Source organism: Tubulanus polymorphus, chromosome 11, assembly GCF_964204645.1.
Source record: "Tubulanus polymorphus chromosome 11, tnTubPoly1.2, whole genome shotgun sequence".
In the NCBI taxonomy this organism is placed as follows: domain Eukaryota; kingdom Metazoa; phylum Nemertea; class Palaeonemertea; order Tubulaniformes; family Tubulanidae; genus Tubulanus; species Tubulanus polymorphus.
In genome coordinates, this window is record NC_134035.1 from 11,366,436 (window position 1) to 11,382,698 (window position 16,263).

At 38.9% G+C, this 16,263-nt stretch overlaps 2 protein-coding genes across 2 annotated transcripts; both read right to left on the bottom strand.

The window, feature by feature from the left end:
• Window positions 1-444: 444 nt before the first annotated feature.
• Window positions 445-7,797, bottom strand: LOC141912538 (2-hydroxyacyl-CoA lyase 2-like). Its single transcript, XM_074803800.1, has 15 exons — window positions 7,646-7,797; window positions 7,330-7,383; window positions 6,600-6,704; window positions 6,037-6,115; window positions 5,218-5,448; window positions 4,857-4,971; window positions 4,668-4,768; window positions 4,160-4,269; window positions 3,745-3,868; window positions 3,536-3,630; window positions 2,755-2,909; window positions 2,291-2,428; window positions 1,819-1,993; window positions 1,639-1,737; window positions 445-1,147 (listed from the first exon to the last, which is right to left on the bottom strand). Exons 1-15 carry the CDS (start codon window positions 7,769-7,771, stop codon window positions 962-964), a joined length of 1,893 nt encoding a protein of 630 aa, XP_074659901.1. The 5' UTR covers window positions 7,772-7,797; the 3' UTR covers window positions 445-961.
• Window positions 7,798-8,390: 593 nt separating this feature from the next.
• On the bottom strand, window positions 8,391-15,439 carry LOC141912548 (X-ray repair cross-complementing protein 5-like). Its single transcript, XM_074803815.1, has 15 exons — window positions 15,080-15,439; window positions 14,488-14,592; window positions 14,175-14,249; window positions 13,995-14,042; window positions 13,716-13,770; window positions 13,422-13,515; window positions 12,720-12,906; window positions 12,106-12,266; window positions 11,924-12,020; window positions 11,391-11,505; window positions 10,822-10,910; window positions 10,280-10,520; window positions 9,832-9,993; window positions 9,009-9,208; window positions 8,391-8,691 (listed from the first exon to the last, which is right to left on the bottom strand). Exons 1-15 carry the CDS (start codon window positions 15,155-15,157, stop codon window positions 8,575-8,577), a joined length of 1,824 nt encoding a protein of 607 aa, XP_074659916.1. The 5' UTR covers window positions 15,158-15,439; the 3' UTR covers window positions 8,391-8,574.
• Between the last annotated feature and the right edge of the window lie 824 nt (window positions 15,440-16,263).

The window sequence follows — 16,263 nt, forward strand, 5'->3', positions numbered from 1 at the left end:
AATTCGGGCCAAAATTGACATTTTTGGGCACGAAAAAGATCATAGGATGGCCATATTTAGTCTGATCGACCCAATTTTTCTTAGGTTGATGGGGCCCTTGGGAGATTCAATTATATAGGAAAGATCAAGGTAATTGATCAAAGCGTTTTCAAAATTTCCCTCAAAAAGTTCAAAAATGTGTAAATAGTGCCGATTTTGGTGAACAACAATGGCTGCCAGTCGGCCATCTTGATTCTGAAAGGGCCAGTTTTTGGGCTGAAGATGTGTCTAGGGTAGATACATGTGTAACCCAAATATCAAAGCATTACATCGAAGCGTCTTCATAACTTGCCAAAATAACTAGATTCTGTCTACGGATGGAGGACGAATGAAAAGTGAATGCAAATAGCCCCCTGGGGGACTAAAGTACCAAGTGAGCTAAAAACGTCAGATCTATTCACTACTTATAATTTATTGATTTGAAATTGTTGACAACTGTAGATATAAAGAGAATGCACTGTAAAAAGAACTTGTAAAAATCGCCTCGTGGCAAACCTTATAACCAGGTTTTATATCCCCAGTATCTCTCTTACTGCTGACTTATATTGGCCATGAATGAGACAAAATTGACTCAGCCAGAGATAAAAGAGCAGGGGTGGATCCAGGGGGGGGGGCTTGTGAGATTTGAAGTCCATCAAATTTGCCTTTTTCCATTCTGTCAGTGCCGCAAGTGTCCGGCAATATTCCCTCTGTGGACATCAAAGTGCCCTTTTGGGATGTGAAAAGTTCTTCAATATTGGCCTCTGGATCCATCCATCCCTGCTGAGTTTTAAATCATCAAATAGTGGACGTTTACTCGGTTACCCAAATGAACATACATTTTACAACTTTAATCAGGTCTACAATTCCTTCTAAATCAAGTCAGAGTTCATACTAATGCAGTTGTGGACTGCGAAAGCTTCTTTTCAATTTCTGCACAGTTTTACACGGAGATACTGCCTTCTCGGAAATTCGTTTTACCGATCAACGTATTGATCAACACGGGTCGACCGTTTTTAGCGTCTTGCTGAGCGTTTCGAAGGATTTCTTCAATTCGTTCGTCGTCGTCGCGAGACAGCAGGTAACCTTTACCGCCGAAACCTTCGGCGATCTTATGATAATCGGTATACTGAAAAACAAAAACGTAAACCGCCACTTTTCGTAATCTTTCATTACATTTCTGATAATAATAATAATCAATTGGTTGACTGGGCATCTAACAATGTACTCTCGAGGTTTCCCTAAAACAACTCAAAGTACAGTGAAAATTGAAAATAAACTATGACTCTTGAGTTAACTCATCGAGCTGATGAACTGATTCTAACTCATACACTCTATCAACTCATCTAACTCTTCACTGTGGAAATGATATAATGGGCTTAAATCTACTAGATTTAGATTCTAAAGACGTCTCGAATTGTTAATTTGGCCAATATGGGTTTAGATTGATGTTTAATTTAAGGCAGATTTCGATTGGTCTTCTATACGCTCTACCGATTTCACAATCCGTAAACCTGATAGAAGTGGCCCCTGATATTACAGTACACTTGTACAGACTCTATCTTGAAGTTCATATTCAGATTCATTACGAATTTCACTTTCGCTAGTTCAATTACTTACAGCTAATCCACAGGCGACATTTGAACCGAACATCGGAATTTGTTCGCGAGATATTTGACTCCAACAAGCGTCATTACCGACTAGTGCTATTACGGGTAACTAAAATATTGAAATAAAGCAAAAACATTACATTTATAATGAAACAAAATAGACAATATGCGGTAGATCTTAATTAATTACCTTAAATCGTGTAAATGTATCAAATTCAGCTAAACTGTAACCGAGAGCTCCATCACCGTATATCATCCATACTTCACTGTCCGGTCGACACAGCTTAGCACCGAGCGCAAAACCACCTCCGACTCCGAGTGTACCGAATGCTCCGGGATCCAACCATCGCAGCGGTCCTCTCGGCCTAAACGGAAGATAAAACATTTCATTTTGTTTTCAGTTGGAGAAGACAGGTATAGGTTGGGCAGCAACGAAAGTGAAACCTTTTTACTCCAGAATCAACCCTTCAGATATTCACCATTTTTGAGTGAAGCTTTGATGATCAGTTTTTTATTTAAAGACATAAAATGTTTAGTTAGTTGATAATTGGTAGTGATTGGGCTGCGGCTGCTATGCATCTCCTGTACTCTGGTCCTAGAGGCAGTGCGAATTATATCGAATTACATTGAGCAGGCTGTCAAAAGGGGGCGGTGTAGCTAACCTCAATATGTACGCTGCAGTACCAACGAAGTCTCCACCATCAGCGACAATAATGCTATCTTCATCCATTAATTGTTCAGCAGTATGCAACACTTTTATCGGATTCAGGTGATTTTCTGTTTGTTCTTTAGCTTTAACTCTGAAAAACGTACGAATTCTATCATCATATCGGTGGCCACCAATCAGATACTGACAGCTCAGATTTTCCGAACCAAAAAGTCCATAAAGATCTGATAGTAAGCATGAATACCCGGTATTCATTTTTGCAATCACACTTGGCTTCTCCTTGTGGTATTTTCTACATAATAGCCAAAAGCTTGTTTATGTTTTAATATTCAGTTTCACGAAGCATTGTGGATGGATATTTTACTTTCTAGTTCAATAATACAGAACTCTATGAAACTTTCTACACTTTCTACATTTCCACTTTTTAAAATGAATCTACTCATCTACTCTTGTACTGACTCATTTTTCTGGTCGACCTCGCGTTCTCTGTTTTGGAGCATTCTTGGCCATTCCGGATCACATTTATAATCTTTCAGACTTTTCGCCAGAGCCGTTATGAAGTGGGCCGCATCGCCTTGAATCGCTACAGTCGGTTTCCAAAACATATCTGAATTCTGAGAGAAAACAACACTAGATCAAGTCTCGACTGATGTAATTATAGTCTAAGATTTTTTCATTTCTCGGATGTCTTTGTTCTACATTCAAAATGAATTTGATGAGTGATATCAAAAATTCATTATGAATTTTTGGCGATAGATTGTAGAAACATTTCAGTATTACCCCTAGATCTCTGTGTAACTGTCATCTCTCCCAGAGGAGAAATGATATTGGTATCATTACCACTAGCCTATATAACTAACTGTGTATCAGTCATCTCTCTTTCTGGAGAAGTGTTCATATTATAACCCCCTAGCCTATCTAAATCACTGTGGATCAGTCATCTCTCCCTGGAAAGAAGTGATGTTGGCATCCCTACCCCTAGCCTATATCTCCTAAGTAGAGAGAGAGAGACAATGAGGACAGGTGCCTTAGGACACTAGGTAACATGCAGGGCTTGGCCCACGGCCTAGCATCCCAGAGTCTAGTCTAGTACCTAGCCATAGTTCCCCAAACAACGAGGGTTGTAGGGAACCCGTAACAACGACTGGTATTCAGACTACCCTTAGTCAAATGATCTAACGAGTCAAATGATTCGACCACATAGCGGAGATAATTCTGAATAGGTTTCATAATATCTTACTTTGTGAAGTTGTTCATGATCTCTGTTGACTGCGATTATCTTCGACCTTTTACTCAAAACTCGTCCATAAGATAAACGGAAATCACAAATAGCACCTGAAACGAGAAAACCATCAGACAACTTGTTATTCATAGCGACGAACAGTAAGAGAATACTGATAAAAAGAATAATTAGCTTAGTCTATGTCTGAAGCGGGTTTTGATAATTACCAGCTAAAATTACTACATCCGCCTCTTTTAAAGCGTCACGTCGTTTCTGCCTGGCTTGTATCGGACTGTTTCGCCCTAGAAGACCACGTGCCATTCCACCCAGGAAACACGGTATTCCCATAGCCTAAAATAGGAAATAATAGCCCTAATATTAACATACGTACATACACTACCCGACATTTCAGATTTCATAAGTTTAGAATTTTGATTTTGATTCCGTAGATTTAGTAATATGATCATTGAGACTCTGAATGCATCTACCACGCCCAGTTAAATGATGAATATACAGCAGTCATTTCCTTAATCAGTACAGCTCAACTTAGTAAACCACTCTACTCGGTGCAGATTTACTAAAATATTTATTTGAAACACGCTACAGAGCAAGGCAGATCGTTATGTACATGTTCTAGGGTACCTCTAATGCAGCTCGGAGTTCATGCACAGATGTTGGGGGTAGTGTAGCTTGACTGCCGATCAAAATCAGAGGCTTTTTCGCCTTAGCCACGATGTGCGAACACTGTTGAACTGTAAAAAAGATAAATGATAATCAGCACTCGATTTCATTTCAACAGGATTGGGTGCGATAAATTAATGATGTTTGAGTTACACTAATATGAATTCATAACTGCATAACGACAAGTTTTCGATTGAATTTGAAGTTTCCAGCTAGTTCCATTTACAGCAGGCTCCGGTTAACTAGAAGTTGGATCTGATTAATTAGGATAACTGTTTGTGTAATTCTGATCATACATGTATAAATTACCCGCCATTCAACTCGGATATCGCCCAAGTCGGACAAATTTTGGGCGGAGTCTACTGCTAGTTTGCCTATCAGTACATGAACTTGGTTATAACGAACGAACTCATTTCAAAGTTGGAAGATATCTCCTTGAATTATCAAGAGGTTATCTAATGAAACATACCTTGAGATTTCGTAGCTCTCGGTATATCTACCGGCAGTGGTTTAACATCTCTCGGTTCCCATGCACCGGCGAAAAGATTATTCAAATGATTCTGTAAATACCTTCAAACAAAAATAAATATTTTGCACATTAATGCTATTCGTAACTAGTTGCAATAGAAAGTATGAAGGATTTAAGCAGAAATTATACCAGTTTATAATTCGTTGAATAAAAGAAACAGGTCCGCCATCTTTCATTCCAATTTCTTTCTTGACAGTCGGGTAGGGATAAAGCACGTCGATCGGAAATTCAACGAATACTGGACCTGCGACGACAGAGGAAACACAACTTAGTTTAACATCTAACTTTTCACCTATCATTAAATTCACTCTCAAACAGTTCGCACGGGCCAATGGATCATATCGAATTATAGACAGTCACTCAGTCTATGGAAATCCATACCCGGTATCTGATGTTCATAGAACTATGTTATTGACAACTGTCTCCTATTTCTTGTCAAAATTGGTAGAATTTTTTACCCAAAACTTAGATTCGATGTCATGCTACTTACCAGGTGTTCCGGACTGAGCTAACTGCAAGGCTGTACGAAGCGTTGGAATAATTTCTTTCAGCGATTTGATCGTCGCTGTATATTTACAAAGCGGTTTGAACAGCGACATTTGATCGATGTCCTGCAACGCTCCGCGACCTTTTAGCAAAGTGGCGGCGGCGCCCCCGATTAACAGTACCGGCGTTTCGGCCATCTGACAGTTTTTGATAGCCGTTACTGTGTTCGTTAAACCTAAACGAAGGAGAAAATATAATAAAGAACGAAGAAATAGATTGGGATGATCCATTAAGAACTAGAACCTATCCCAGACCAGAAAACTGTAGTAGTTTTCACCAAAATTGAGAGTACAGTCAACCCCCGATATACCGCCCTCCCATTTACTACCACCACTGCCTACCCCAAGGATTTCTCAATGTACATCTCAATACAAATGCATATCAAAACACCCCTGATATACTGCCATACTCTCTATACCACCAAAATCGTTCTGCACCGATGTGGATGGTATATAAGGGGTTATATGTAATTCGATATCAAAAATAGTTTAATCTTGTCCTAACTGATCTTCTGGAGCCGGTTTTATAGACTGGATTAACTTAAGCCCGGGGTTAACTCAACTCGATTTCAACTGAGTTAACCCTGGGTCATGTTGATACCAGTCAATAAAACTGGTCACTGAATCTCATTAAATTTGACTCCAGAGCTAAATAAGCTCATTTACTATCATTACACCTATTGCAACTTTGATTCTAATGCTTACTTGCCAGTTTGGATGAGAGGGGAGTTGATGACTAAGGTATGATAGTTAAATGTACGAACCTGGTCCAGCAGTCACAGCCACAACTCCTACCGTTCCAGATAAACGCGCAACAGCGTCGGCTGCAAACGCGGCGGTAGCCTGAAAGAAAAACCAAAAAAAAGGTCTTATGCATAAAAATCTAAACATCAGGTGCTGTTTAATGAGTTAAAGCAGAATTTGAAACAGGCCATTAACCCAATATAAGCCAAAGTTATTGACGGATGAGTAGAATCGCTTATTCTTATTTGACAGCTCGCCATTAACCAAGTTACACCTATTTCCTCATCTAGAGAACGTTTTTTCAAAATATTGAGATTTTCATATTTTTACTTTTTTTACAATCACGAAGAACAATAGATTTCTATTTCACAAATCTTTGAAATATTTCATTGCATTGGCTGGGAGAAAAAATGGTTACTATTTAAGTAATACACGTGTACAGGCCTCCCAGCTATGTCATTTCTTATAACTTATAGTCTTTTTTCTGGACTGCATCTAGGTCTATATCTATATTTTGTTATCAACCTAGTATTCCAGAAGATGACTGAACGAATCAATATGTCAGTTATTGTTGTAGGCCTACCTCGTGACGTGTATCAATGATTTTGATGCCCAGTTTTTCCGACGCGACCAAAATCGGCGAAATATGACCACCGCATAACGTGAATATGTACTTTATACCATGACTCTAGAAAAACAGAAGAAATCAAATTTAGCTTAAAACCGATGATTCAGATCCAGAACCAGCTTCTACAGTTCTCTGTTGGCCAAAATTTGACCTCAGAAGGTTTAATTCTAAGAGTTCAAATTTGTCTATTTCTTGATACCGGTACAGTCAATGTCATTTATAAGGCTAAACAAAAATGATACCTTGTTTCTCCGCAGCGGCCGGGTCATTTTTGTAAAATATGATAAAATTTATAAACAGTTCATTTCTATAGCGGCCGGGTCTGTTATGGTGAAATTGATCAAGATTTAAAAAAAAGTAATGTATAGGGTAGATAGGCGGCCGGCCGGGTCAACCTTTAAGGTCAGCAGAGCGGAGAAACAAGGTATCAATTTTTTTTTAGCCTAATGCCATCTTTTTAATGCCACTGCTTTCTTAGTGCATACATTTTTAACACAGAACGAACTTGTAAGATTATCTTTACAAAACATTGATGCCTTCTACAAGTTTCACAAGGTCCCACTGGATCCACCCCTGGGGAACATCTACATTGTCTGGAATTCAGACTTTATCTAGACGGGGAGGGTAAACGCCCAGCCTTCTCGAAATAGATGCTACTTGATGTACATTTGTATCAAATCAATACCTTTAAGACCTCTGCAACTAATTCACCTCCGTGCCTCGTCGAATTTGCATCTACCTACAAGAAAATACGGAAGATTTAAAAAAGTGTGGCATATTTCAATGCTGACAACTCGTTCTGATTGTGTCTAGACACTGGATCAACAGATCATCGTATTACAGTACCTACAACTCTGACGAACACCTGTGTCCAAAAAAAATAAAAATTTCTGAATTGTATTTTTCAACACAACACAGAGGTGACACAGTCACCACAACAGCACAGTGTGTTGTAGAACCACTTCACTCCATTCGTTTTATGATTATAAGATAATACTAACCTTGTGTCGCCATTGATAAGTGAGACCCAGTAGTTTCAGTGCAGCTAATAGACCGATTGTGCTCGCCCCAATTAATACAGATGGGGCGTAAATCTTTAAAAGCTGACAAATATTTTCCAAGTCCATTTCGTTGAGCTGTCAAGAGACTTCGACCGACCGTGCTGATCATGTGACCCGACATGTGCATGTATGTCACATGTACGTGTGGCGTGATAGTAGGTTCGAATCCATGATTTTTGAAATATTTTCGAAATTTTTTATCGGGCTCTCAATTCTCAATTTATTTCAAAAGGCAGCATTTCTCTAAGTCATGTTTTTCTATCTAAAAATCAGGCGGGCTGTTGTTCTGTATCAGCTTTTTGAGATATCGATTTTGTGTAATCTATGGACTTAACAGGGACGAAAATTTTGTAAATCTTAACTTGCAAATCCATGCCTTCCACAACAAAGAGATCCTTCTAAAACTCATTCATTTAATACAGTCAAACCCACTTCAATCAGATCAGTTTCAATCTTGACTGGTCTCAAGTCAAATCGAAGTCATGACGAGCAACTGGCCACAGGATAATGTTTATGGTCCACCTAAGCATAATGTATGTAAAATACAATGTTTAATCAGGATTTCTCATATAAACTTGATATATCGATCCGAATTAAGGGGGTCGACTGCAGTTCCAAGGATCAAACGAGATGGCTTACTAAATATAACCATGAGAGATAGAACACAAAGATTGCTGTTACTGCAACTACATTTTATTCGATTATTTACAAAACGAAACATGATTCCAAATGGATGTCCACATGTAAAACATCATTTAAACATAATGGTAGAATATGAATCTAGATGAACAAATAATAATATATTTAAATCTTAGAAAACAATTATACAGGTTACGAAAGGCGAATGAACTATTCTCCTCCGGATACGCTTATAGTCCGAAATGCTTGTTAATGGAATCAATGAGATCGGCCTTTTTCGTTCCTTTCATTTTAATCTTCATTTGACCGATGCAAGCCTTCAGAACCGGTACGGTTAATTTATTCAACTGAAAAAGACGAAAAATTTACAAACATTGCATTCAGATTTGTTAAGCGAGGGTCATCTGAAACCTTGAGGTTAACATTCCTATGATATAATACATTAGATTTTTCATAGATCTTTCACACCCGATCATTCACAAGACTTGCTGAGTGACTTATTTTTGAAACTTCTCAAGGCAACCTGGACTGTTAGAAGGCAATTGGATTTGAACCTTAGACAGAAAAATTTACTGATTTAAGAATCAGGGAAATAGGTTTTTCCATAGTAAATTCACTGAATTAAGTAAGAAGGAGTCTACTGTATGTCTATTACGTTCTATACCTGTCCAGCCTTCGCTTCTTTTTCGATATCAATATCGACCTCGTCTCCGTCGTTCTTAGTTCGTTTGGCCGCGTTTCCCGTCGCAGGCGCTTTACGTTTCGCGGCCGATTTACCGTCTTTGTAACCGTCCGGAAACACGAGGTCTTCGAATTCTTTGATGACTTTGCCGGCGCGTTTCATCATTTGCTCGTGATTAGGAACTGAAGTATATAAACAATAATCAACCAAATATACTTCACAAAATCTGTTGCCTCATCATTTAATCTTCGTAATGTCAAACACCTCCCATAACGCTTCACATATTTTCTATCTGAATGAATGAAATGCAATATTCTTTTGATGTAGAACGATGTAGAACGATAACCACACTCAAACGTGGTGAACGGATAATAACCTGACGATGATCTCTAGGGTGAGATCGAAACGTTGTGTATTCTATATATTTTAGATTGAATAAATAAATTCTTGTTTTTAAATTCTTTTAATCTGTAGATAGTGGGTTTTTATCTTATTTTTTGATGTAATTCAATCTTCATGGGCCAGTTACACGGTCTTGGCTAAGATGCCACTTTGATTTGACACTGTCCATTCCCCGACATGCACATTGTTTTCCATGACTGGATCTGCTAAAAATCCAATCAATGAACATAGTCAAATATGTAAAACATAGACAGAAACTGTTTGATTATATGTGCGATCTCAACAAATTTCCCTGACTTTTCCCTGATTTTTAGCTTTTTTACAAAATTCCCCGACTATTCCCAGACTGAAAAACAATTTCCCTGATTTCCAGGTGAGCGACCGTGAAACAGTTCATACTGACTCGTAAGATCATCAGTTGGCTCCGGTTCATCGCGTTCCAAAGCTAACGCTTCCAAATTCGCGTAGTATTTCTGTAACGCCGGATTCTCGAATTCGTCGCTCGAGAATTTGAACGATAATTTCTTGATGACATCTTTCGCTTTCTCAATCTGTTCCGTATTCGCTGCAAAATATCGATTATCACCATAAAATATCGCGATACAGCGAAATGATATATAGGGATCATTCATTTATTACGTACGCATAAAATTTGAATTTTTCAACCCCCCCTCCCCCTCTGTACTCCAAATCGGCCATTTTTTCATATACATTAAGCATTACAGTACGCAATTGCACTGACCCCTCCCTTGATGCGTACGTAATAAATGAATGACCCCATAGCATAATATCCATGAAAGCTTCCCGAGAACTGGCTGTACGAATGTGGTATAGGTATGTACTACACGCACCTCGAGGCATTTCCTCAAATTTCAACGTGCGAAGATCGTCGGCGAATGGAAGAAATATGACGTGGAATCCCGGTGGAGTGATTTGAACGCGCTGATCGTCGAGCTCTTCGGCTTGCGGTAACAACGCGACGAATTTCGGCGGCGTATTCTTTCGCGGCGTGTACAGACAAATCGCGATGACATTTTTCTCCAACGTCTTTTGCAGCAGTGCCGAGAACATCGTCGTACTGCCCTTAATTACCTGAGAAATGTAAATACAGTTGTATGCGCTTACTTTATTCAGCAATGTCGGGAAAGTGAATATATTTCACTAGTTTAACTGGACAAAGTTTAAGCCGGGCGTAGGTTGGCTTTGGGACTGCTTGTGCGACACCTTCATCGCTACCGGTTCAGGGTGGACCTACCTAGTGTGCTAGAAATCAAACAATCACTTCCTTGACCAAAACTTAGTTGGCAGCATTAGTTTATTTCAGTAAAAGAGGTTTGAACAAAATTTCTATGAAACCATATTTCGAATAATAATTACTCCGATTTATACATACCGTTTCTTCTGGGTAAATGAACTGAGCTGGTTTCACGTGGTGGTGTCTTTTGAGGTAACTGTGTGGTTTGAATCCGAGCAAGGTTATTCCTAAAATACAGAATTCGTAGTCGTTTGATAGTTCTACGCGCACCAGAGAGTTATACCCGTACTGTAAGAAAATTGATACACACCAGGGGCGAGTTGCCCAAAAGTTACTCAAAACCAACTTTGAGCAACTGCAGCCCCTGCACTCTCCTTGCCATGGAGCCAATTGCCTCGAATTAATGCATTCACCAGATAAAAAATTTGAGTTTTTACAACAATTCATGCGATCATGACCCATGCCTGCTTCAACTGCCCACGAATTTCCTTGGCCAGACAAAATCTATCTGTGCTGTGAGACTCGAGGCAAATGTAGTCTGCTGTATTGAATGGTAAACTGACAGTGCGTAAGAATTCCGTTTCAAGAATTTGACGCATCAATTGTGGGATTTTCATTGTAACTGACAGAAATGAACACTTAAAGTCTGATATTATTGAACTGAAATCAAGTGCGGCTGGTGATAAATCTCTGACGTCGATTTTTACCCGTTTTTCCGAATGTTTTAATTTCGTTGATTTCGTTTTTTTCGAAGCAGATCTTCTTCCCGCCGTATGTGGCAGCCTTTTTCAAATCTTGCGGCATCAAAATTTCGCAGGTTTCCTATTTCAGAAATACAAACATACCAGAAGTCATTTTATCGTGAAGCATAATTTCAAAGCATAACAATATTTTTGATTACGGAATACATTGCCCATTTACAAATTCCCTGGGGTCAGTCGCTCAAAAGATGGTTAAAGATAACCTGCGGATAAATACCATAGTACCAATGAACTTTTACTCGTCACTATGCCAACTATTATATCCACTGGTTACCTCTAACCAACTTTTGAGCTACTGGCCCCTGAGTTTTCCATGCTATAACACAAAATCGAGCTAGTACGAGAAATATTGTGGTTTAAAATGTTAAATGTGCAATAATGAGTCACTGTGACTTGAGTGCTCTTAATAAACAATTAATTTATCGAAATGACTACAGCAAAATCGACATCACCGTAAAGAAAACAATTATAATTTTCACCTTTAAGAAGGTCTTTGAGTTGGTCCTAATTTCCTCGTTCGTACGTTTGTACAATTTGACACCGTACGGTCTTGAACACTGTCTCACGAGATTGTAACTGAAAAACGTATAGTGTTAATCGCTAGATATCGGTTTAATAAATCCATCGTGATTTTATCGGATCAAAGCGAGGAATTATTTACATCCCAACCGCCATATCGACGCCATTGCCGAAGCTGAAGTTCACTTTGCCGGACGTTCGTTTTTTGTGATCTTTAGAGCGCACCCTGGTGAGTAATTCTTCGAATTGTTCGGCCGGATCGGGTAACGCGGTGATTTCATCGTCGTTGGAAAATAAACAATCCTAGAAGGGATTTACAAACTTCGAGGGTCTTTCATGTAAATCAAGGCAAATCAGAGCATGGCATGCAGTTCAGGTATAGTCTAATCAAAAGATTTTAATTGCTAACATCTCAAAATTGAAGGAGTTTTAAAGGAGTTTCTGACATTTTACTAAAATTAAAGGAGTTTCAAGCAACCTTAAAAGCATCTTTCCATTTAGAAGGAGTTTTTAAGGAATTAAGGAGTCGTAGGGACCCTGTAAGATGATCAGGGGATTTACAAAGGATCTTTGAGGGTGCGCCATGTAAATCAAGCCAATACTGCGCATGGCTACGAAATTTCTACAGGCATGAGGCGAGCAACAGATACAGATAAAGGAACTGATATTAGAGGGAATCCTTTGACGTAAGAGGGAACATTTTCTGCTGCGCTCCAAGTTTGACTGTCATTATTTTCGTCTGTTTTTGATTCTAACCTTGTAAAACGCAGTGACGTCGAACGTTTGTCCCGGTTTTTGCATGTGCATCAGATCGAGTTGAATTCCGGTCTCGTAGAGATCTTTAGCTTTTCGGATTGCTTGGTTTCGTAGCGAATTATTCTCGGAATGCGGATTATCGTTGTTCGTGAACAACATCACTCGTTTATATCCGAGCTTGTGCGAACTGGAAAATAGAATATCGTACATCAGTGGTGTAACACCACCAAATACAGGACACTCAGACCCATGATGCCAAATAATCTTTTTTACAGAAATTCGTCTGAATACTGAGCTGAGAAAAAATTTAAAGTCTATCCAACTACAGGTCCGAGGACACGAACCATGCACCTAAATACAATATTTGAAAATCTGGCAATTTCAAAACAGTCAACCTAGCTAATGATCTCAGAGCTGCGACGATCATTTCGTCGACAACTTGAACTTGTTGGCAAATTGAACTGGAGACCGATTACGTAATGTGACAACTAATTGGAGTTCGACTGTCTTTCAGCTTTTGATGAAGCATAAGATATCATGATACCTGTAAGGGGCCATTCAATAAATACATGACGTGTGCATAAGTATCCACGCGGAGGGGGACAGGTAGTTGTCTGAAAATCAGCTGATAAGATCTCTTCTCTTCTCAGAATGTACCTTTTGAACTAACTAAATTTTGAACTATACAAAAAAATTGATTACCAGTTAGAGAACAAATTCGAACAAGTCCATAAAGCGTCGCTCAATGAAAATCCAGCGTTATGACCGTACTCTTTCTTGAAATCTTCAGGTTGATCTATGAAATATAACGGTTACGCATTAAAGATTGATAATCTTTTTGTGTCACCTAAAGATTTAGTTTTCAATCTATTAATAGGTGGGTTTTAGAATAGCGAATACAATAGCAGAGGTCAGATTGATGAATTATCGAATTATCGATTACTGGAATCATCGAGTGCAGCTGTTCTAGTAAAATGTGAATTCTATTTGACTCACAGCTCATAATTTCCTCGAGTTGAAGAACTCTTTCAGCGCTGGGTTGATTAAGGTCCTAAGAAAACAATAGATAGCGATTCTTAGATATACAGTGAAATTGCGTAAGTCATTTTATTCGGGACGATCAGCGTGTCAATAACTTTCACTATGTAAATTGAATTTCTATTACAAATTAGGACTCAAAAGAGATGACTTCAGCAATGTGACTTACAATGACCACTTACCGGTAACTGAATTTGACTGTAATATTGTACACTACAAATTCGTTATGATATTTACCTGCAGAATGTAAATGTGCTTGAAATCTGATGAGTTTTTCAAATTTTCCTGAAAAAATGTGGAGAGGTAAAAATATGTAATCATTTGATTTGCGTCCTATTTATCGACCGCATCGGACCGCGAAGCCGAATGAAACATTTTCTCGGCGATGGATTCTAGATCTCTTAGATGTGTACTTACAGTGCCGAAGAAAACGATTCCCATCAAGTCTCTATCGCTGCTGATTATCTTATTTTGCATCATGTTCTTGGCGCACTGAAGTGAAGCAAAATGTTTTGCACTTATTGTTATGACGAACTATAGAAACAGAGCTTCAGAAAAGTTACTGAGCTCTTTTTTCGAATTCCCCTGATCTTCAAGAAAAGTCAGAATGCCCCAATTTTTCAAGCTTTTACAATTTTCCAAGCTCAAGGAGTTTCAAGCACCTTCAAAAGAATTGTCAGTTTAGGAGTTTTTAAGGAATCAACTAGTCATAGGGACCCTGGAAAAATACCTTGATACAAAGATCGAATGGACTTTCATCGTCGTCATCACAAACAAACATCGATGTTGTACAATCTATTAACATGATTAAACCATCGCGCGCCACCGTTTGCCACTGAAAATAGAAATCACCCGATCACTCGTTATAACCGATATACCGTTCTATCACTGGGATGAAATTCTAAGTTTTATACCACCGTTGTTTCCTCACAGGCCTAATTCAATAACGCTACTTTATAATGGGTGAGTTAATTGCATAGATTTTATAGCATTTTCATATTCAATCGATGTACAAAACCCACGTATTTTGACGTTTATTCAACTCAAATACTATAAACCTCCTGAAATGGCTCATAGCATTTGAATCGAAACGTTAAAATCATCTAACATCTTTTCTTTGATTGGGCATAGTTAGTTGCCTAATTGTTGCCTAGTGACGAGAAAAGCATCTATAGTGAGTAGTTTAATTGGATATGGGTAGTTTGCAAAAGTATCCAATAATCGTGATATGTTTAGGTCATAGAAAAGAGTTAACCCAACATCAAACATGGATAAATAAGAGCTAAATGAAATAAATTTCAACATCCAGATCATCAACGAACCCTTGAGCTGTAGTCTTGTTCATCATCTACATCATCATCACCGCCATCAAATTGGTTACCCCACGTTAAATCTGACATTTTTGTCAACTGCGACAGGTACAAACGTAGGGCCTCTACTAGCCTAGGGGCTGCTGGGTGGGACTGGGACTCGGGAGGAGAGAAGACGTCGGTCGGTGGTTGTGTCACTACTTGAAACCTGAATCCCAACCAACGATATTTTTATTGTCGGTGGAAATCTATGTTCTGTTTTAATATTTATGTTGTAAACTGAGTTAGAATAGGCCTTAATTTTGTGGAACGTTTCAATTTGAGTCGGTTTGTTAAGCGCCGGGAAAATCTACTTTCGGGGACGACCAACTACTACGGACGGCTGTGCACAGAACGTGCTGCCACCTAGTAGTATTATTTATCGCCAGTAACCGAATAAATACTGTCACGCGCCGGTGAACAGCGGCCGCAAAATCTCCCTGGAAAATCTTACTACGAAATAACACGTAGAGACTCCGCTTTTCTCAAATGACCATAAGCACTAAAGGAAAACTGTCAATCTGTTAGAATTTTGAATTCTGCACACCTTGTCAGTGTCCTCTCTGCCATGGCCCCCTTCCTTCTACTTTCACCAAGAATCTTGGTGTCTGATGTACCACACTTGGTTACATTAGGATCATAGAGTGATGGAGATCTGTGGAGACAACCGCACTGCCATGACTGGGTGAACTTCTAATTCTACTGCCCACAACTCCAAAACCACATCCAAGGATGATCAGGATGGAGCATCAACCAGTCGCGACGTACACCTTTCTGTTATTCATGGAAAGGCCATTTTCAGCGAAACACGCCTCAATTTTCCTACGAACACCACGTCCACTTGAAAGTGTCTAGAACATCTAAGTTATTGTCCACAAAAAACTAGTGGTAACCCGCAAGATCGTTGGTATTCAGTCCGTTCAAGGAGAGTAATCTGTAACACATCTCATCCAGGGCCCAGTTTCACAAAAAGGTTTAACTCTTAAATCGATTTAATTTCTTCATTAATTCAGTTTATCTAAAATCGATTTAGGCCTTAATCATTTTTGTGAAACTAGGCCCAGGGTTTTGTTTATAGGATAGGCCCATAACAACATAGTTTTGAAAAACAACCACTCCAAACACTCAAACAACAATTTCAACAAAACAAATAAATT

Bases quoted from the DNA above. Each gene is read 5' to 3' on its own strand.
- LOC141912538 (XM_074803800.1), bottom strand. From the start codon at position 7,771: ATGGACTTGGAAAATATTTGTCAGCTTTTAAAGATTTACGCCCCATCT. The intron at 6,705-7,329 runs GTATTGATTTGA...CTGTTTTTCTAG, and splicing joins TAGTTGCAGAGGTCTTAAAG to AGTCATGGTATAAAGTACAT. The intron at 5,449-6,036 runs GTTCGTACATTT...TCCTTCGTTTAG, and splicing joins GGCTGTGACTGCTGGACCAG to GTTTAACGAACACAGTAACG.
- LOC141912548 (XM_074803815.1), bottom strand. From the start codon at position 15,157: ATGTCAGATTTAACGTGGGGTAACCAATTTGATGGCGGTGATGATGAT. The intron at 14,043-14,174 runs GTAAGTACACAT...ACATTTTTTCAG, and splicing joins GAATCGTTTTCTTCGGCACT to GAAAATTTGAAAAACTCATC. The intron at 13,516-13,715 runs GTGAGTCAAATA...TATATTTCATAG, and splicing joins ACTCGAGGAAATTATGAGCT to ATCAACCTGAAGATTTCAAG.